The sequence below is a fragment of the Molossus molossus genome, unplaced genomic scaffold, assembly GCF_014108415.1.
Source record: "Molossus molossus isolate mMolMol1 unplaced genomic scaffold, mMolMol1.p scaffold_m16_p_21, whole genome shotgun sequence".
NCBI classification, from domain to species: Eukaryota; Metazoa; Chordata; class Mammalia; order Chiroptera; family Molossidae; genus Molossus; species Molossus molossus.
The window spans coordinates 7667929-7688905 of NW_023425357.1; the positions used below are offsets into that span (position 1 = coordinate 7667929).

Sequence of the window (20977 nt, forward strand, 5' to 3'; positions counted from 1 at the left end):
GCGCAGGAGGCTCAATGACAGCCGAGCGTTGGCTAAGGTGAGGGGAGGGAAGGGGATTGCATGGCCAAGGCAGGACGGCCCTGCACCGTCTAGGTAGCCTTTCCGAGCTTCTCCTATGGTCCTAAAGTCCACCTCATCGCCTAGACCCCGCAGAAACCAGTTGTACCACTACAGGTTGTCTGGGCCCTCAAAACGCCCCAGGACCTAAGACTTCTCTGGCGCAGGTCCTCCGAGCAGTGTGGGAGGGGACCCGCAAGAATTGCTACGAGGCGAGCGGATGGGCGCTGCGCCCCGCCTGGGGTGGCGACAGCTCCGGGAGGTGGCGAGGGCGCTGGTCCATCAGATGTCCTTTGACCCCCCTACCCATTTCCCTCGTTTAGGCTCTGGGGACAGGGGCTGGCCATGTTGCACGTGACCCGGGGGGTCTGGGGATCCCGCGTCCGAGGATGGCCGCTGTTGCCCCCGCTCCTCGGGCCCCCCCGGGCCCTATCCTCATTGGCGGCCAAGATGGGGGAGTACCGCAAGATGTGGAACCCCACGGAGCCCCGCGACTGGGCACAGCAGTACCGCGAGCGGTTCATCCCATTCTCCAAGGAGCAGCTGCTCCGCCTCCTAACACAGGTACCGCCCGTCCGGGGTCCAAGAGCCTGGGGCCTCTGACTCCCGGCAGGCCTTGCGGCGGCAGGGCCCTGCGTGCCAGAGAGGGCTGCCTGGACCCCTCCTGGGAGTTGTAGTTCACGTTCCGCTTTCCGTCCCTAGTGGGCGCGAAGTGCATTGGAACAGAGGGGCAGGGGGCGGGGGAAGAACGCCGAGATGCAAATACAGCAGCAATTCCACCCTAGCGTGATCTGGGGGCTTGAACAAGCGCTCTGCGGGGCATGGTTTTTCCCTCCGCAAAATGAGTGTAGTCATCTTCATCATGACTATCACTACTACCTAATAATTATTAACCTATCTAGCTAGAATCATAATTATCACACTGAGCTCTTACTAAAGACACGGTGCTAAGCAGTTTCCATGTATTGAATCATCAGAGCAACCCAGTAGAAGGGATACCACCATCATCCCCATTTTATAAAGGAGGGCACTGAAGCAGGAGAAAGAAAGTGACAAGCATAAATAATTGGTTAAATAGGTGTGCTCTGGAGTCAGACAGGGCTAAGCGGGAGTCTGTTTCTCTTTATCTAGGCGTTGTGGCCCTCAGCAGGTGACTTCCCTGAGCCTCATTTTCCCCCTCTGACAAATGGGGGTTGTCGTTCCATGGGCCTCCTTGCATCTCTGGAGGATGATAGCATGTGGGCAAGCGGTACCTGGGTACCGTCAGCATTGTATGAATGTTGGCAAGTCAGTGTCAAAGTGAAAACTTGAACTCTTAGCTCTTCCGGTGCTCTGTTTTTCACTCTACCGGCTACCTCAGTTTCTTGGTCAATACAAATGACACCTTCCCCCAAACAAAACCAAATTTTGAAAAGCCCAGAGCCCTGCTTGCCTGTATGGGCTGCCAGGGAAAGAATTCCTCCCCAGGAGGAAGGGGAAAGAGGCCTAAAGAGCAGTTTTGCTTCCTGAGGTAACAGGAATTCCACTCCAGTCCTGCGGAGAAGGCGGCTTTGGAGGAGTTCTCGGCCCACGTGGACTTCTGCACCTTGTTCCACTACCAGCACATCCTGAGCCGGCTGCAGGTGAGGATGGGGCCCCTCCTGCCCTGTCGTGCTTGTTTGCTTATCTATTCATTCAGCAAAAGTTCTCTGAGCACCCACGTGGAACCTGGCCCGGTTTTAAGCCCTGGGGATGCTGCAGTGAACAGGACAGATGACACCACACCCTCAGGGAGCTGGCATTCCAGTTGGGGAGATAATAAATAAATATGAAATATGATACCCAGGAGTGGTAAGTGCTGTGAAGAACAACAAAGCAGAGATTAAAGGTTAGCTAGGGCCTGGCTGGTGTGGCTCAGTGGTTGAGCGTCGACCCATGCACCAAGAAGTCGCCAGTTCGATTCCTGGTCAGGGCACATGCCCAGGTTGTGAGCCCGATCCCCAGTGGGGGGCGTGCAGGAGGTGGCCAATCGATGTTCTATCTCATCAATGTTTCTATCTCTCTCTCCCTCTCCCTTTCTCTCTCTCTAAACTCAATAAAGAAAAAAAAAAAGCCCTGGCCGGTTTGGCTCAGCGGTTACAGCATCGGCCTGCGGTCCAGAGAGACCCGGGTTCGGTTCCCACTAAGGGCATGTACTTTGGTTGCAGTTTGTCCCCGGCCCTGGTTGGGTCGTGCGGGTGGCAGCCACTCGGTGTGTCCCTTTCACATCGATGTTTCTCTCTCTCTTCCTCCCGCTCTATCTGAATAAAAAATGGAAAAATGTCCTCCGGTGAGGATAAAAAAAAAAGGTTAGCCAGGGATGAGATGGGGGCCTATTTTAGACCAGGCGGTCAGGGGTAAGCTAAGACCCGAGAGTGTGCCTGATGGATGTCTGGGGGAGGGTGTGCCAGGCAGAAGGAAGAGCAAGTGCAAAGACCCTGAGGTGAGAGAGGGCCTGGAGTGTTGCAAAAACAGCCAAGGGACCGCTAAAGCTAGAAGGGAAGATGAGGGTGGAAGATGAGAACAGAGAACGAGTGGGGCAAATTGTGCCTGGCCTGTGGGCTGTGGTGAGGACTTGGTTTTACTCTAAGCAAGCTGGGAGCCACAGGAGGGCTCTGAGCGGAGGAGAAACTCCAGCTGATTTAGGTGTTAACCACATCCCTCTGGCTGCTGTGTAGGGAACGGACTGTCAGAGGCAGAGAGATCCAGTAAAGGGTCTATTATGTTTGCCGGGGCGAGAGGTAATGGCAGCTCTGATGAGAGTAATAGCAGTGGAAGTGGTGGAAAGTGGTCAGACGCTGGTAATAGTTGGAAGGCTGCAGCATTCAGCTGTGTGGGCAGGGCCATGAGGGAGAGAGAGGAGTCCGGGGTGCCTCCTGCTGTTCTGGCTTGCTCCCCCAGAATGATGGAGCTGCCATTTGCTGAGATGTGCAGGACAGGGCAGGGGCGGGAGGCAGATCTGCAGGGGAGATTGACAGCTCAGCTTTGGACTTAGGAATTTGAGCTGTCTATCAGACAGCCAGGTAGAGAGATGGACTTGAATGTGGGGTCTGGAGGTCAAGGGAGGGGTTTGGGCTGAGAAGCAACAGGGAGGATCTAGACGGTACTAAATGGTGCCATGCAGGAATTATCTGAACCCTGGGGTGTGCCAGCCTTGAGATCAGGAAAGGGAACAGAAACTGAGGAGGAGGGTAGGCAAGAGCAGCCAGAGAGAGAAGTGGAACCCCAAGGGAGAGTGGTCAGGAGATAAATTCTTAGCATCCTCCTTCTCCTCCTCCCTGGTCCTGCCTGTGTTGAGGGTCCTCAAGACCACCCTCAGATTTTCTAGAGGGACTCCCAGGGTTCAGGAAAGCTGTTATGTTCACAGTAATAGTTTGTTACAGTGAAAGGATAGTAAACAAAATTAGCAAAGGAAAAGGCTATGGGGCGGGGTCCAGGGGAGACCAGGCCGGAGCTGCCACTTGTCCTCTCCCATGATTGTCTCAAGAACAGCATTTAATTCTCCCTCCAACGATATGTGATGACACTTATGGAACATTGCCAACCAGGGAAGCTCACCTGAGCTTTGTTCAGGGTTTTTATTAGAGATTGGTCATGTAGGCCTGGCTGGCCACCTGTGTGGCTGCCTTAGTTACTCAGTCTCCAGCCCCTCCAGAGGTCAGACTGCTACCTCATGGCCCAAGACCCCCACCATCAATCACATTGTTGGCATAGACTATCCAGTGTGGCCCAAGACACTCTCACCAGGCAGGGCATTCCATGGACCTAGAGGTTTCCACAAGAAGCCTTTTGTTTGAAATGTGCAGGGTTTGGACAGCCCAGGTCTGCTGAGTTAGCCCTTCACTGTACACTGCCACGCCCTCCTACAGGTCCCCTCTTTGCTTTGAATAGCAGCCACGGACAATGACCCCTCGTTGCTGAGCGCTCACTCTGTTGGGCTCATTGACTCCTTCCTGTGGCACCTGGGTGCAGCTGCATTCAGCCCCATTTGCAGAGGGCCCAGGATGTGCCCAAGGTCGCACAGTTCACAAGTGGCAGAGCCAGGACTGGCGCCCTGGTCCATCTGCCTCCAAGCTCTTCCCTAGGGCACTTGTGGCCTCTGGAGTCAGGTCATTTTATTGTTATTTAAAAAAATATTATATAAACATTTAACTATATAGAAAGAATAATCAATGAAGATGCATATTTCTGTGGAGGCAGGAGATTTTAAGATATTTTTTAATTGATTTTTAGAGAGAGGAAGGGAGATGGAGAGAGAAAGAAACACCAATGTGAGAGTGGAACATCAATCAACTGCCTCTTGCACGCCCCCTACCAGGGATGGAGCCCGACCAAGAATCGACCCGGTTACCTCTTGGTACATGAGACAATGCTCAACCACTGAGCCACACCAGCCAGGGGAGGCAGGAGGTTCTATTTATTTATTTAATCCTCATCCGGGGGAATTTTTAGAAAGAATGGAAGGAAGGGAGGGAGGAAGGAGAGAGAGAGAGAGAAACATCCATCGATGTGAGAGAGACACATTGATTGGTTGCCTTCCACATGACCCTGACCGGGCCTGGGGATCGAACCTGCAACCCAGGTACATGCCCTTGACTGGAATTGAACCTGAGACCCTTTGGTTCATGGGCCGATGCTCCAACTGCTGAGCCAAACTGGCCAGGGCAAAGCAGCAGGTTTTAAACTGAGGTACTAAGAGGGGCAGGGTGGAAGCACCAGAGGGGTGTGAGACACTGGGTGACCACTTGTTGATGACCTAAGTCCCTAGGGGACGCAACCCAGGACAGGAAAAGAATAAGAATAGCCCCGGTTCAAAAGCTGGCTTTGTTGTTTGCTAGTCATGCAGGTGACCTCTCTCTGCTCCTCCTTTCCCTCATTCATTCATTCATTCATTGAATTTGCTCAGGATATATTTATTGAGCACCTACTGTGTCCCCCAAATGGTTCCATACCCCGGGACACAGCAGTGAGCCTGACAGATGTGTGTATCTGCCTCATTTGGTCATGTTCTAGTGAGGGAGACAGACCCTCAACAAAGGGAAGAAGGAAAATATGTTAAGAGATGTTAAGTGCTAAGGATAGGGTTGCCAGGTAAAGTACAGACTGCCTTGTTTATTCCTTTACTACTACTGCCAAACAAATTACCATGAACTGGGAGGCTTTAAAAAACAGAAATGGCCCTGGCCAGTTTGGCTCAGCAGTTAGAGCGTCAGCCTGTGGTCATGGGTTCGATTCCCAGTCAAGGGCACATACCTGGGTCCGGGTTGTGCAGGAGGCAACCAACTGATGTGTCTCTCTCACATTGATGTTTCTCTCTCCCTCCCTTCCTCTCTCTCTAAAATCAATAAAGGGAAACAATTTAAAAAACAAAAACATAACTGTATTCTCTCCGAGTTCAGGAGCCCAGAAGGTGTGGGCAGAGTTCGTTTCTTCTGGTGGTTCTGAGGGAAGAATCGTTCCAGGGCTCCTCTTAGCTCCTGCGGCTGCTGGCAAACCTGGGCCTTCCTCGACATGTGGACACATCGCTCCATCTCCTTCACATCTCCTTCTTCTCTGTGCCTCTCTCTGGTTTCTTCTGTCTCGTATAAGGACACCCTCATTGGATTTAGGGCCCGCCTTACTCCAGTATGATCTCATCTTAATCCTCAATTACACCTGCAAAGACTCTTTCCAAATGAGATCATATTCTGAGGTTCTGAGAGGACATGAATTTTTAGGGGACACTATTCAACTCTCTCTACCCGGTTAAATTTGAAATTCAGAAAAGCTTTGAATAATTTTTAAAAGCATAATTATGCCCCATGCACATCAAATATTGCATGAAAAATTATTTGTCATTGATCTGCAAATCAAATTTAACATGGTGTCCTGTATTTTTTATTTTATTTTTGCCTAAATCTGGTAACTAATTAAAAAGACAAAGAAAGCAGAGGTGTTTTGTAATTTTAGGTAGGGTGGTCAGGGAAGGAAGGCCTCACTGAGGGGTTGGAATTTGAGCCGAGACCTGAAGGTGGCGAGAGTGAGCCATATGGAGAGGGGCAGGAACAGTAAGTACAAAGGTCCTGAGGCAGGAGAAACAGCAAGGAGGCTGGTGGGGATAGAGCTGAGTGAGCAAAGGCGACAGGGCTGGAGGTGAGAGCAGAGATGGGAGTGAGGGCAGATCCCGCCGGGCCCTGTGGGACACAGGTGAGGACTCTGAATGAGGTGGAAGCCACAGGAAGACTCTGAGCAGAGGAGGGACATGAGTGGACTTAGATTGCAGCAGGCGCCCTCTGCTGACCGCACGGGGAACAGACAGGGTGGGGATGGAGGTGGGAGCAGGGAACCCGGCGCTGGGGCCACTGCAACCGTCCAGGGTATATGGGTGGCTCAGACAGGTGTTGAGAAGTGGTCGGATTCTGGATCTGTTTTGAACGTGGTACCATCAGGATTTGCTGATGGGTTGAATGTATGAGAAAGAGGGGTGTCCAGGGGGACCCCAGACTTTGGGCCTGAGTACCCAGAAGGATGGACTTGGCCTCTGAGTGGGGAGGATGGCGGGAGGAGCAGGTGTGGGGCGGAGTTTCAGGAGCCCAGTTTGGGAGGTAGAGCACACAGAGGCTTTGAGAGGAAGCCCACGGGCCCGGGTGGATGCACCGAGAGGCCGCGTGGCCATCGTGTGGAAGTGTTGGGTAGGCTCTTGGCTGAGTGAGAGTGGAGCTCAGCAAAGACGTCCGGACTGGAGACAAATCTGGGCGTCCTCAGGAGACAGATGGTATTTGAGGCCCCAAGGGAATGCTTGAGGCTAGAAAATGGCAACAATTGCCACAAAAACGCCGGGACATTTTCCATTCGTTCAGCGGATGTTTGTGCGAGGCCCGGTGCCAGGTGCCGGGGCCTCATGGAGGAGCCAACTCGAGCCTGCGCCCTGCCCTCTGGGAGCTGAAGGCAGGTGATGGCGACAGCCGTGGATCAGACTCTCTCAATGAATGGATCAGTTCGGATTGTGAATTCGAGGGGCACAGTCCCTGCGAACGGATAACAAAGCTGACCTTGGTCTCGGTACCAGGGTCTGTGTGCAAATGAGGAAAAGGCACCCCTTTCCCTAGCCAGGGGCTGTCTCAAAGGAGGGTTCCCATGCACATGTGGCTGTTTAAATTTGGAATAATCAAAATTCAATAAGATTTAAAAATTCGATTCCTCAGTTGCATTCACCACATTTCACGTGCTCAGTAGCCAGCCACATAATGGGGGGTGCGGACCTAGGTGTTTCCATCATTGCAGGAAGGTCTGTCGGGTGGTGCTGCGCTGTACCCTTTATTTCCATCCGAAAAGGTGACTGTTAGGATACATGTCCAGGTCTTCGGCATGTACAGTGATGCCTCTTAGATCCTGCCCAAGCACACGGGTGGCCCTGCTCAGCCTAGGAAGCGGAGGAAGGCTTTTGGAGAGTGATAAGAGCTGGAATACAATAGAGGAGTAGACATTCAGTAGTGGAAAGGAAAGGAGGCAGGAAGGGGGCCAGGGAGAGTCTCCCAACAGCATGTGCAAAGTCCCTGTGCCTGGAGGAATGAAAGCCAGGATGGCTGGGGTAAAGGGACCAAGGGGGTTGTGGGGTAAAGGGAGCTAGGGGGCTTGCAGGCCATAGTGCAGAGCCCCGTCCCCTCTGAGGGCAGTGGGAACCTTGGAAGAGTTTTGGCAGGAGCTTGACATAGTTGGATGTGTAGTTCCTGGTACCTTACTTCCTGGCTCTGTGAACTCGGGCAGTTACTTCACCTGTCTGTGCCGCAGTTTCCACATCTGTCAGTGAGGATAACAAAAGTACCGTCGTCACACTGTGAAATGTGTACAACACGCTTCTAATAGTGCCTGACACACAGTAAGTGCTGCATAAATGTGCGCCTTTCTTATGTGTTACTACTACTATTATTGTTTGCTGAGCTCTTCCCTGCTTCTGTGTAGGGAGCAGATTGGCAGGGGAGGGGGACCAAGGGGGTTGGGGGAGACCATTGAGAAGGCTGTTGGACTCACTGAGGAAGGAGGAGACGGTGGTGGTGTGGACGGGGAGGAGAGCGCTGGGCAAAGTGGAGGTGGGATGGACAGGGGGTTCACTGTTTGAGGGGAGGGAGCAGCTGGGGTCACCTGCAGCATCCAGGTTTCTGGCTTGAAGCCCTGGTGAACTTGAAATTCCCAGAGAAGAATCTGGCTCGCAGCAGACATTTGATGAATGTGGATTTCTCTCTCCTCCAGCTCTGAGATTCCCTCACTCTCAAAGAGCAGCTCAGCCCTGGGAATGGAATTTCTCAAGGTCACTCCATGAGTCTCAATGTGGCCTGTGGGACCTGCTCTGTCAGCCGGGGCTGAAGGACTCGGACACAGGTCTTTGCTTTGGCCTCAAGTCTTAGCCTCAGCCAGCAAGCCACAGCCCTGAGAGTTAGTTCTGAAGAGAATTAGCTGGGCTTCCCTCTCCCCTGCATCACCAGGCTCCTTGCTCAGTTTCTGAGGCCCTGGGCCTTCCCACCTCCAAACCATTGCCCAGGCTGTTCCTCCCACCTGGAACACCTTCTCTTATTTCCTGCCACTCATTCAAAGTCACACCTGGCCTAACCAGGTTGTTCCTTAAGGCTCCCTTTCCTGAGAGACACACAGAGGGCAGGTTTATGGACTTGTTTTATGAAGGGGTGGTTTCCCTCTGAGGCTTGCTGTTTGGTCTGGGACAGTCATCCTGAAACTCAACCTCTCCTTGAGCAAAGTAAGCTAGGCAACTGGAAGCTCGCTCATTCATTCAGCAACTTTGGGGTTAGGTGGGCGGATGTGGAAGATGATGTGGGCAAGGCAGAGGTTATCTCTACAGGGACCTTGACGGTCATGGAAGCGTTCTGGACCATGTTCCAAATGCAGTGGGAAGCTGTGGGAAGGATAGGGTGTGGGCTCTGTCCTCTAAATAAGCTCTTTGGGGAAAGTGGTTTGGAAGTGGCGAGACGAAGCAGGCAGAGCAGGAGCCCGGTGCAGCTGTTTAGACAAGGGGCAAAGGTGACTTGGACAAGAAGGCAGCAGTGGCAATAGAAGGGAAGATAAAGTCAAGAGAGATTCAGAGGTTCAGCCAGCGAACTTGCGAAAAGACTGGATATGGGAGTGATGGCAAGAAAGGAACCAGAGCCTCCGAATGGATAGTAGTGCCATTTCCTGACAGGAGAAGCCTGGGGTGGGCTGAGAAATGAAGCATGTTCCTCGGGCCATGTTAGATACAAGGTGCCATGAGACATCCAAGTGGAGAGGTCAAAGAGATCATTGAATCTAAGAGTTTGGCACTCAGGGAGAAGCCAGGGATGACTGAAGGGAATCGGTTTGAGACAGGAAATCCATTCGGTGGTTTTGTTGGAAGGTTGGGGATGGGAAGGTGTGCTCTGTGGATTTGGCATGTTAGATTTGAGGTGACTGGGACATCCAAAAAGAAATGACAAGTAGAAAAAAAAAAAGAAAAGAAAGAAAGCAATGGCAAGTAGAGAGTTTGTATTAGTTTGTATAGAGGCTTAGCTGCTATAACAAGCAGACCCCACAATCAGATGGTTTAAAGGAGATGGAGGATCATTTCCCTCCCACTTAACAGCCCGGTGGTAAATGGGCCAGGCTGCATAGGCTTCCCTGTCCCACAAGAGATTATGCTGGGACCCAGTTTCTTTCCATCCTGTTGCTCTGCCATACCCTAGGACATTGTCTTCATGTCTCTGTGGTCAAAACTGGGTCATGGGTAGAACAGTGTTCTAAGCTGTCAGAACAAGGAAAGAGTGGAAAGTGCAGAGGGACACCCATCACTTCTGCTCACATTCTATGGATGAAACCTTTGTCTTTTGACCACACCTAGCATCAAGGGAGACTGGGAAATGTAGTCTCTCTGGGAAGTCTGTGTCCACCTTTACTTCCATTTCTGTGGGAGATCAGGAGAACCAATGCTCACGCACTGGAAGTGGGTATTAGGTCTGGCACTTGGAGGAGAGGTCCAGGCTGGAGATGTGAGTGGGCAGTCATCTGCCAGAGAGGGTGTTTAAAGGCATGGGAGTGGTGAGGCCACTTAGAGCAAGGCTGGAGAGAGAGAATGTAAGAGGGGCCCAGAGTCAAGCCCTGGGTTACCCCATCATTTAAAGGATGAGGCCAGGAACATCCTGAAGTTTACCCACGACCGCTCATGCTGTGACCTAGCCTGTTTTTCTTCTCTCTGACTCTCTCCTCAGGCCTTATATGACCCCATCAACCCTGACAGGGAGACCCTTGACCAGCCTTCGCTAACGGACCCCCAGCGTCTGTCCAATGAGCAGGAGGTGCTTCTGGAGCTGGAGCCCCTGCTGGCCCAGGCCAACTTCTCCCCACTCTCCGAGGACACCCTGGCCTACGCTTTAGTGGTCCACCACCCTCAGGATGAGGTCCAGGTACCTGTCCTCCAGAGGAGAACCAATACTCCCAGGAGGCCCTGGGGCAGGGGTGGGGCCTTTGGGGGAGGCAGAGGCTGCTGGGAGTTGTAGTTCTGCACACAGGACACTAGCCCAGTGGTGCCTTTGGTGAATTAGAAAAAGACACCTCTTTCTTAGGTCACTTCACTGCCATCTGTTGGAAAAGTATCATAAGATATGGATCCTCTTTGAACTAAAGATTTTATTGCCACCTGCCAGAAAATTATAATAATAGATAATACAAAATGCTCATCCTTAAAGTCAACATAATTATAATAAAAATACTAACAGCTTCCAAAATTCCTTATTTTTGTGATTTTAAGATGTGCTGTTCTGGAAAATCATATTTTATTGTCTCCAAAATTGGGATGTAACTTATAAGCAGTGGTGTGATACAGTTTAATTGGCAATATATTTTCTCTTTTAGTTGCTTTATAAAATAATGGAGTCGCTTAAAATCAGTGGCATCTTATATTCAAGGAAATATGGTAGTAAGAACTATTGAGTGAATGGTGCCACCTTAGACGGTGTGCTCTGTGCAGTGTATGATCTGAACAACCGTGCATGGCTGCCCTGCCCAGACACCAGGTGATGATAAGCCTGGGAGAGGGGCAGGGTCACCAGGGGGGAAGGCGTCTGCTGTCCATATCCTGCACTCACACTCCAGCCCAGGCTCAGCTTTCTCCGCTTCCTTTGTGCCCTTGGCAGGTGACAATAAACCTGGATCAGTATATCTACATGCAGTTCTGGGCCCTGGGCCAGAGAGTCGGACCGATGCCTCGTAAGTCCAGCGTGGGCTCCAGGCGTAGCTTCTTTCTCAAGTCGTCCCCTGCAGAGAGGTGAGGCAGCCCTTGTTCCTCAGCTGCAGTGAGGGGGGCAAGGTTAGAGTTGAGAGGGGACTTGGGGGTCTGGGGCCCAGGTGGGAAGTCGAGAAAGGGGGAGGGGTGAATCATCCAAATGCTACTTTTTTTTTCTTTTTATCTTTTTGTTGTTGTTGTTAATACTCACCAGAGTATTTTTTCCATTGATTTTCAGAGCAAGTGGAAAGGCGGGGCGGGGGGTGGGGGGAGAAACATCGATGTGAGAGAAACACATCCATTGGATGCCTCCATCACAACCCCAACCAGGGTCGGGGACTGGACCTGCAACCCAGGCACATGCCCTTGACTGGAACTCAAATCCGAGACCCTTACGATGTGCCGGCCGACACCCTAACGGTGATCCACACCGGCCAGGGCCAAACGCTGCTTTTTCCTTCCCAAAGGAAAGTAAGAACTATAATTTCCAGGGGAAGAGAAAGGGTAGGGACATTTTCTCCAGTTTTCAAACGAGGGAAGCTGGGCTCAGAGAGGGAAGACCACATTCTGAAAAAGTGGCGCAGCCAGCGTTCTGATGAACATTATATTTTTATTTTGTTTATTTTATTTTATTTTTTATTGATTTTTTAGAGAGAGAGGAAGGGAGAGAGAGGTGGAAATATTGATTGGCTGCCTCCTGCACGCCCCCTTCTGGTGATCGAGCCTGCAACCCGGGCATGTGCCTTGACCGGGTTGTGGGAATCAAACCAGGACCACTCAGTCCATGGGACGATGCTCAATCCACTGAGCCACACCGGCCAGGCTGAACATCATAGTTTTAACAGAGGATATTCAAATACAGAACAGGGGCAGGAGAGCCAGATCTCCTCACAGTCAGTCAGTGGGCCTGTCCATTACCCAATCTTTCTGGAAATCAGTTGATTCGGTCATATGGTCACGAATCCAAAACACCAAACCAAAATAAAAACCAAAGACAAAGAACCCCTTACATCCCTTAAACCAGTAATTCCACCCTCAGGGATCTATTCCAAAGAGGTATTTATACTTGCGCAGTGTATGCTTAATTATCTGTCTCTCATGCTGCTCACAAAGGCAGTGACTGAATCATTTTGTTGTCTTTTCAGAGCTTCGTAGGCTCCCTGGCACCTAGCAGCCACTCTAAAATATATGGAGAATTTGAATTTGAAAATTAACTAAACAGCCAGGCCGGTGTGGCTCAGTGGTTGAGCATCGACCCATGCACTAAGAGGTCACCAGTTTGATTCCCGGTCAGGGCACATGCCCAGGCTGTGGGCCCGATCCCCAGTGGGGGGCATGCAGGAGGCGGCCAATTGATGTTCTCGCTCATCGATATTTCTATCTCTCCCCCTCTCCCATCCTCTCTATCTAAAATCAATAAAGAAAAAAAATTTTGTAAAGAAAAAGAAAATTAACTAAACAAAAGAATTTTACTCAGCTCTTCTTTATCAAGTACATAAAATCAGAAACAACCTATGTGTCCAATAATAGGGGATTGGATTATGTAACCCATCCCCTACTGTTGGGCACCTAGCTTATATCTGACTTCCCTCCCATCGTTGTTATGTAGCCTTTAAAATGACTGTGACTGCAGAGCTAGAGAGTGTCCTGGGCTTGGAAGCAGCTCCGGGGCAGTCCTGACCACCCTGGCCTCTCTGTCTCTATCCTGCAGGAGATACTTTAAGCGGGTGGTCCTAGCAGCCCGAACAAAAGGGGGCCACTTAGTGCTGAAGAGCTTCAAGGACACCCCCCTGGAGGGCCTGGAGCAGCTGCTGCCTGAGGTGAAGGTGCGCACGCCCACCCTGCAGCGGGCCCTGCTCAACCTCACGCTGGTGGTCTCGGGCGTGGCGGTCTTCGTCAATGTGGGCATGGTGGTGCTCACAGACCTCAAGGTGGGCACCTCCCTGCTGCTGCTGTTCTTCGCTGCCTTCATGGGCCTGCGGGCCTCCAAGGTAAGTGGGCCACCCCCATGCCACCTGGGTCCCTACTTCTAGGCATTCAACCAGAAGGTCAGGACGCCCCATGTTTTTTTTATTTGGTGCATTATTCCTGCTTCATGGTGTGCTTCACACCTTCCCTTTCCGTTCCTTTGTCTTTCCTTCCTTTTCTCCTTTCTTCCCTCCCTTCCTTCTCCCATTCCTCCCTTCCTTCCTCTCTTTATATACTCAACACAATCTTAAGCAGGTCTCTTGATCTCTCTGTGCTTCCGTTTCCTCATCTGGAAAATGGCGGTAATAGTGAGACCTACCTTATAGGTTGTTACGAGGATTAAATGAGCGCATCCATGAGAAGCACTGGGCGCAGTGCCTGGCGGGTGGTAGGTGCTACATTTGTACTCACAGCTACTCACTGAGCACCTGCTTTGAGAGGCACCTAGTGACAGGGTGAAGGGTGTGTGTTTTAGAACCAGACTGCCTGGGTTTGAGTCAACCTCTACTGTCTTCTAGCTGTGTGACCTTGAATAAGACGCTTAACCTCTCTGTGCCTCAGCTCCTGCATCTGCAAAATGAGGATGTCAATAGGACCTAATTCATGGAGTTGTTGTGGGGGTTGGATTAATTAATACATACGGTACTGAGAACAGAGCCTGATACTTAGTACAGAAGGTACTATATGAGAGTTAGCTATTGCCATTATTATTATTATTATTATTATTATTATTACTACTACTACCTGGGATATTGTGCCCTGAGTCTGGGCTCTCCATCCTGGCCAGGAATCACTATCACCAGAGGAGCTTTTTTTATATAGTTTTATTTTATTTTATTTTATTTTATTAATTTTAGGGAGAGAAAAACTTCGATTTATTGTTTCACTTATTCATGCATTCATTGGTTGATTCTTATTCTTTTTTTTTTAATCCTCACCCAAGGATATTTTTACATTTATCTTCAGACAGAGGGGGAGGGAGGGAGGGAGGGAGGGAGGGGGAGAGAGAGAGAGAGAGAGAGAGAGAGAGAGAGAGAGAGAAACATCTATGTGAGAGAGATACATCTATGTGAGAGAGATACATCTATGTGAGAGAGATACATTGATCGGTTGCCACCTGCGCAACCGATGTATATGCCCTTGGCCAGAATCGAACCTGGGACTCTTTGGTCCATGGGCCAGCTCTCTATCCACTGAGCCAAACTGGCCAGGGCCATTGGTTGATTCTTGTAAGTGCCCTGACCGGGATTGAACCCGAAACCTTGGTGTATCCAAATGGCACTCTAACCAAATGAGCCACCCGGCCAGGGCCAGGGGAGCTGTTATTAATGCAGCCTTTTGGGCTCCAGCCCAACTGGACTGAATTGGAAACTTTGGGACTGGGGCCCAGGAAACTATTTTTAACATGCTCCCTTCTCGATTCTGCCACGTGTGAGCGCAGGGCGGCCTCATGCAGCTGCTCAGGTTCACTAAGGATTCACAGGGAGAGGACAGGTGGGGGCTGGCACCCAGTCTCTGCTTTGCTGGCCGAGCTGTGTGTCCTGTCCGGGTGCTGAGTGGGCCCAGGGGGCTGCCTTGTACTGACTCTCCCCAGGGTTGGCACTAGCCCTGGGAGTATGGACTGGCATGAGGCGTCTGTTGTACCCGATCATTCACGCGTCGGTTCATTGGTTTTCAAGCTGTTTTCAGCCATCCCAATGGACTGTTAGGAAGACTGGTAATAAATTCCGCAGATAACAGCCAGGCTGTGCTGGCTGAGAGGGGGCGGGGCTGGGGCAGGGCGCAGGGAGCAATCCCTAGGACCAGGGATCAGGAGGATTGAGGACAGCATTGAATGGGGAGGACTGAGCCTGGTGGAGAGGGGGCTGGGTGCGCCCGGTTTGGGGGAACTCCCAGGACTGGAGTCCAGGGTGCAGAGTGGAGAAGGGGGACCCCAGAGGCGGCCTTGAATGCCAAGGCAGGGCAGCAGGAGCCAGGGAAGGGTTAACATGTAAACATGAGAGTGCCTGACCCTCGGTCTCCAAAGGGCCCAGTTTAAAACCCAGTTCTGTAGTTAATTCAGTACATCCGTTAAATGTTTTCCCACGCCCCCAGCTGAGCCTCCGAGCCTTAAATATGGGCCGCCTGCAGCCTCAGTCCAGCAGCCCCATCCCTCACTGGTGCACACTGATGCCCTCTTGTAGGTCACTCCTAGCTCGCTGTCTCCACTGCAGGCTTTTCTCCCAGTCCCCCAGCCCTTGTCCCCACCTGCTACTTGGGCACGCCCAAACCTTCCCACATGCACCTCTTCCCCACTGGGCTCAGCATCCGTCTTCCCCAAGCCCCCTTCTTCTCTGGAGTCCCTATCTTGGGACGGTCACTCATATCAGACACCGGGGAAGCCAGTTTTGGTGCAGGATACACACCCCACTTTTTTCACCCTCAAAGAGCTCATCCACTTCTGTGGTTCCCAAGCACAGTTCTCCTGGTTTCCTAGATCAGGCTGCTCTGTGCTTAGCCTGGTGCAGCCAACTTCGCCACCCGGAGCACATCCCCCACCTCCACCCGCTCCTCCTCCTGGTTCTTCATCTGCAGATGGCCTTGTTTCCCCCCACTCACTTGCTAGACCCCTAGAAGTTGCCCTCGCTCTGCCTTCAGTTTGTCAGCCCCCAGCCTGTCCTTCCTGCACCCTGAGTCTCTGTGCTACCTGCTCTCCTCTGTTCCAGCTCCAGCTCAGACCCTCTTCCCAGCCTCTCAGTCCGTCCCCTCCAGCCCACCCTGAGGGCCCCAGGCTGGCCCTGCTCCCATGCTCACAACCTATCACAGAGACCCCGGCTCCCCAGCCTCAGCCCACACAATTCTGTGCGTCAGCTCCCCCTGCTTCCCTTCCCTTCTCTCCCTTTGCACATGCTGTTCCTCCCACTGAAATGTCTTTTCCCCCTTACTGGCTGACCAACCCCGCTCAGTCCTTACCCTCAGCTCAGGGGCTCCAGAAAGCTTTCCTAGACTCCATGGGCAGGGGTGATGCTTCTGTGGGTACCCGCCATGCTCTGGCTCACTGTGGGTTTCAACCCAGCCCAGGGCAGGCCCGAACCCAAGGACACGGCTGCTTCTCTGTGGGAAGTGATATTTATCCTGAACCTTGATATCGAGGCAGCGAGTATTTTCTAAGAATGATGAGAGGTGGCTTGGCTTGTTCCAGAGGCCGAGAGCAGGGCACGCTCAGGGTAAGGTTCAGGGTAAATTGGCTTGTTAAACGGGCTTCACTCAGAGGGGAGGAGTGGGAGGTGAGTGGGAGAAATCCTCAGGCCTAGGCCAAGGAGCTTGGACTCTCGAGGGCACTGGGAAGCCATGGAGGTGCTCTGAGCACGGTCACCTTTGGGGCTGTGCAGGGACAGACTGGAATGGGGAGACCGAGTTCACAGAGAAGGCTGGAACAGTGCACTGGGCGGTTGGTGAGGAGGGGATGGCAGAGAAGACAGGGGGACTGGGCTGGAGGCTGACAGGCTGGTGGGAGTGGGTAAGGATACTGCCAGGGGTCTGGCCTATGGCTGGACAGATGGTGGGGTTGCCCCAGATAAGGACTCCAGGGGAGGAGGGAGGAGTGAGCTAGGGGTTAGGTGAGGGGAGACCCTGAACACAACGTGGGCCACAGTGAGTGTTGAAGGGAACGTGCCTTCTCCAGGGACAGGTCTGATCTCATCTGCGTGCTGTGGAGTAGCACGACCTGCTCATTTAACCTATGAGAACTCGACACCATCAGCTCGGCAGAAACAGACACAGAACCCAATGCATTTTCATGCCAGACGGTCCCTAACACGCGCAATTCCTGCATCTCGTCTTCAGCCGTAGGAATGGTGATTCGTTCCAGTGCAGGGACATAAACCAGCTGTGCTGGGCTTGTGAGAAGAGAGCACAGTCCCCACACAGCCGTGTCATCAGTACCGTGCAGGCCGTGTCAGCGGATTTGCAGGGAGGTGTTGACTTGAGGCATTTCCCTCGGGTCTCTGTGTAAGAAGGGCAACACTCTGTGGGGGAAGATTAAAAGGCGGCCCCCAGCCCAGGTGTGGATGAATATTTAGTCGTAGCTAATATTTAAATGCTTTCAGGGCCCATGCCGTGTGCCAAGTGTTTCATTAACCCTGTATTGACGCCCACTTCCTGTCATCTGCCTCAGAGCCCAGACACCACCCCCTGAGGTCTTTGGTCTTAGCTGTGGGGTCACAGCAGGGAGGGGGCAGAGTTGGGACTTGCTTCAAGGCCTGCGGTCTGAGGTTTTGTGGATGAATGGAGGAAATTGGTCGGAGGTTTTTGGTGTGAGCCCCAAAAGCCATGGGTGTGCTCTCATTCCGCTGCTTAGGGACACCGAGGAGGGAGAAAGGAGTTGGGGCCGGAGGGGCTGAAGAGTAGGGAAGGGTGCAGCCAACAGACAGCTGGGCCCCAGACCTGCCCTTCCCCCTTCTCCCCTTAAAGCTGCTCTTCCAATACACACATTTTTTAAACATTTTTTTCTTTATTGTTTTTTTTTAGAGAGGAAGGGAGAGGGAGAGATAGAAACATCGATGAGAGAGAACATTGGCTGGCTGCCTCCTGCATGCCCCCCACTGGGGATTTGGCCCACAACCTGGGCATGTGCCCTGACTGGGAATCCAACCAGTGACCTCTTGGTGCATGGGTCGATGCTCAACTACTGAGCCACACTAGCCGTGCACAATATATGTGTTTTTTATTGACTTTTAGAGAGGAAGGAAGAGAGAGAGAGAAAAGAAAAAAGAAAAAAAAATCTCTGTGAGAGAGAAACATCAATCGGTTGTCTCCGGTACCCACCCAGACCTGGGATCAAACCCGAAACCTTTTTGGTGTACAAGACAACGCTTTAACCAACTGAGCCACCCAGCCAGGGCTGCTCTTCCTGTATTTTTGTCTGTAGCACTTCTCTTTACAATGTACTATGTTAAACCATTTTTTTTATTATGGAAAGGTTTTTAAAATGCAGAAATAGAATAGTATTATGAGCTCCTCTGTAGCCAGCATCCGGAGTCTACAATTAGCAACAGTCCCCTTTCACCTAAAGACCCCACTCTTTCACTACTGAGTTATTCTGAAGCAAATCCTAGACATATCATCTGCAAATACTTTCTTATATGTCTAAAAGATAAGGACTTAAAAAAAATAATTGTAACAAAAAGTTCCAAGGCTACAACTTGTATCGACTGGAAATCCTTGCACAAATCCATTAATTCGTGCCTCAGCTGAGCACACCAGCCCAGCGGCTGTAAAATATTGTCGGCGGCCTGGGGTCACCCGCGGGAGAGCGAGAAGATTAAAAATACAAATAGCCAGGGCCCAGTCCTGGGGACCTGAACCGAACAGGTTTGGGGAGGGCTTGGGAGTCCACAGGAAGGGCCCTACCAGCGTGAGTGACCGAGGAGGGTGTGTTCCGGGTCCGAGCACGGCCCTGCCCCTCCCGGTGGCCGAGCTGCAGCTGTCCCGCCTGCAGATGTTCGGACAGCAGCGCAGCGTGCAGGCGCTGGAGCTGGCGCACATGCTCTACTACCGCAGCACGTCCAACAACTCGGAGCTGCTCAGCGCCCTGGCCCTGCGCGCGCAGGACGAGCACGCCAAGGAGGCGCTGCTGGCGCACAGCTTTCTGACCCGGCGGCCCGGCGGCGTGTGCGGCCCGCCGGATGGTAGGACCCTACCCTGGAACTGCCCTTCCCACCACCTCCCCCTTCCCCACCCGGCGCGCTAGGGCGCCCCGCCCCTTTGTGGCCCGGCCCCACCCCATCCCTGCCGGGATCCTACCGGGCCCCACCTGAAACAGACTCTATCTACACTGTCACTACACGGTTGAGACTCCCCCAATCCCAAGGAGCCCTGCCCCCGTGAGACACCACCCCTATGCTGCCCGCCCCCTACTCCCTGCTCCCAGGGGTGAACCAGGCCAATTCCCACGTGACCCTGGCCCTCAGCAGGTGGGACCCCTGAACCCAGCTTACAATCTTGATGGTCGTGGTTTTTTCCTGGGGTGGCGTCCCTTTCCTGACCTCAACCTTGTTGGGGGTCTTGGATCAGACTCCTGTTGTGGCACGCCGTCCTTTGCGCCCCATTCCCTGCTTCTCCTTCCTACAGGAGCCCTGCTTTCCCTACAGGACCCCTTGTCTCTTCCCTGTGTAAGTCCCAGGTGAAGCCTTCCCAACAGGAGCCCCCACCCTTTCCTGGCTTGTCCCCACATGAGAGCCCCACAGCCGAGCCTCCCAGGCCTTGTCCCATCCCCCTCCTACCCTCAATATACCTCTAGGCTGCTCCCAAACTCAGGCCCTTTTCCTTGCCCTGCCCCACCCCAGGTCCCTCTGACCTTACAGCACCTGCCTCTCCCTCTACAGAGACTTCCCAGTGGCTCCAGTCGGAAGTGGAAAATTGGCTCCTGGCCCAGACAGGCTGTGACGTGACCTTCAATGGAACTCGGGCTCTGGGCCACCTGCAAGCCCTGACTGCCAGCATGGGGACGTACCCTCCCCCGGGTTTCCCCAAACTGGACCGGTTGGCTACAGTCACTTCCCCCAAGACCCCGCCCATCAGTGACAACCCCTGAGAGAACCCTCTCACAGCCCTGCCCTGCCCTGCCCTGCCACCTGGTTAGGAACTAAGCCCCGCCTCCTCCAGGACAAGCTGTCAGTCACACTACTATGCTTTACAGCTCCTCAATTTCCAGTGCCAGGCAATCGTGTTACAGCCCCAGTCAAGACAGCCTCCGTTGGCTATCCCCACCCCTTCTGATGAACAGCGAACCCAAGCTTTTTGGTTCTGCCTCTAGTCTATTCCAGCTCTGAGTCCCACCCCCTATGCAAACGACCAAATTGCTTTCCGCTGAGGAGAGAGTGTCAGCCAATCACAGCGGTTAACACTACCAACCACCTGGCACAGTCGTTAGGCTGTGCCCTCCTGAGGCTATATATCATTGTCTTTTTAGCCTGTTCTGGGCAAACTGCCCATCATGTTCACCGGGGCAGAGCCCCTGCCCACAGCCAATGAGAGTCACACTGCCAATGGCAGCTTCTGGGCACTCAGCTTTTGGGTAGACAGTTGCCGCTGCATAGAAGCAATCAGAATTCCTAAAAGAAACCTGATCTTTCTATCAATCACCACTACTCATAAGGCAGACCATCTGGTCAACTGCTGGTCAGCTTGTCCAGGCTGAGGTGGGGTGGGAGCCCAGTGCCAGCAGGAACTGTGGGCCAGGAGGAACCATCCTTACCCCCAAGATGCCCTTCCACTCAGGCCCCACAACCTCAGGTGCCTTCTCTGCGCTGGTCCCTCACCCTTTCTATAGAAACTACCTCGGTCCAGACCGTCCTTCTGCCAGTGGCCTGTGCAATATTTATTGGTCTGTCAATTCCCCCCTCTCCCAAATAAATCATGTTTAATAATCTGGATGAGTAGAGTGGTTTACAGGGGTACCATCTAATTTTTACTAGGGTGTCTTTTTTTAAATTTTTTTTTTATTGATTTTTACAGAGAGAGGAAGGGAGAGGGGGAGAGAGAGAATTATCGATGAGAAAGAACATCAATTGGCTGCCTCCTGCATGCCCCCTACTGGAGATCGGGCCCACAACCTGGGCATGTGCCCTGACTGGGAATCGAACCGGGGACCTCTTGGTGCATGGGTCGCTGCTCAACCACTGAGCCACACCAGCCAGGCACTAGGGTGTCTTATGGGTTAGAGGCAGC

The 20977-nt window shown here is 52.5% G+C and overlaps 1 protein-coding gene across 1 annotated transcript; it reads left to right on the top strand.

Annotated features, from left to right (window-relative positions):
* TMEM143 (transmembrane protein 143) lies at positions 1-20676 on the top strand. The gene is made up of 8 exons (XM_036275919.1): positions 1-37; positions 381-621; positions 1575-1679; positions 10287-10481; positions 11211-11341; positions 13011-13290; positions 18747-18936; positions 19633-20676. Exons 1-8 carry the CDS (start codon positions 15-17, stop codon positions 19839-19841), a joined length of 1374 nt encoding a protein of 457 aa, XP_036131812.1. The 5' UTR covers positions 1-14; the 3' UTR covers positions 19842-20676.
* The last annotated feature ends 301 nt before the right edge of the window (positions 20677-20977 follow it).

Bases quoted from the DNA above. Each gene is read 5' to 3' on its own strand.
- TMEM143 (XM_036275919.1), top strand. From the start codon at position 15: ATGACAGCCGAGCGTTGGCTAAG. The intron at 622-1,574 runs GTACCGCCCGTC...CTGAGGTAACAG, and splicing joins TGCTCCGCCTCCTAACACAG to GAATTCCACTCCAGTCCTGC. The intron at 11,342-13,010 runs GTGAGGCAGCCC...TCTATCCTGCAG, and splicing joins AAGTCGTCCCCTGCAGAGAG to GAGATACTTTAAGCGGGTGG.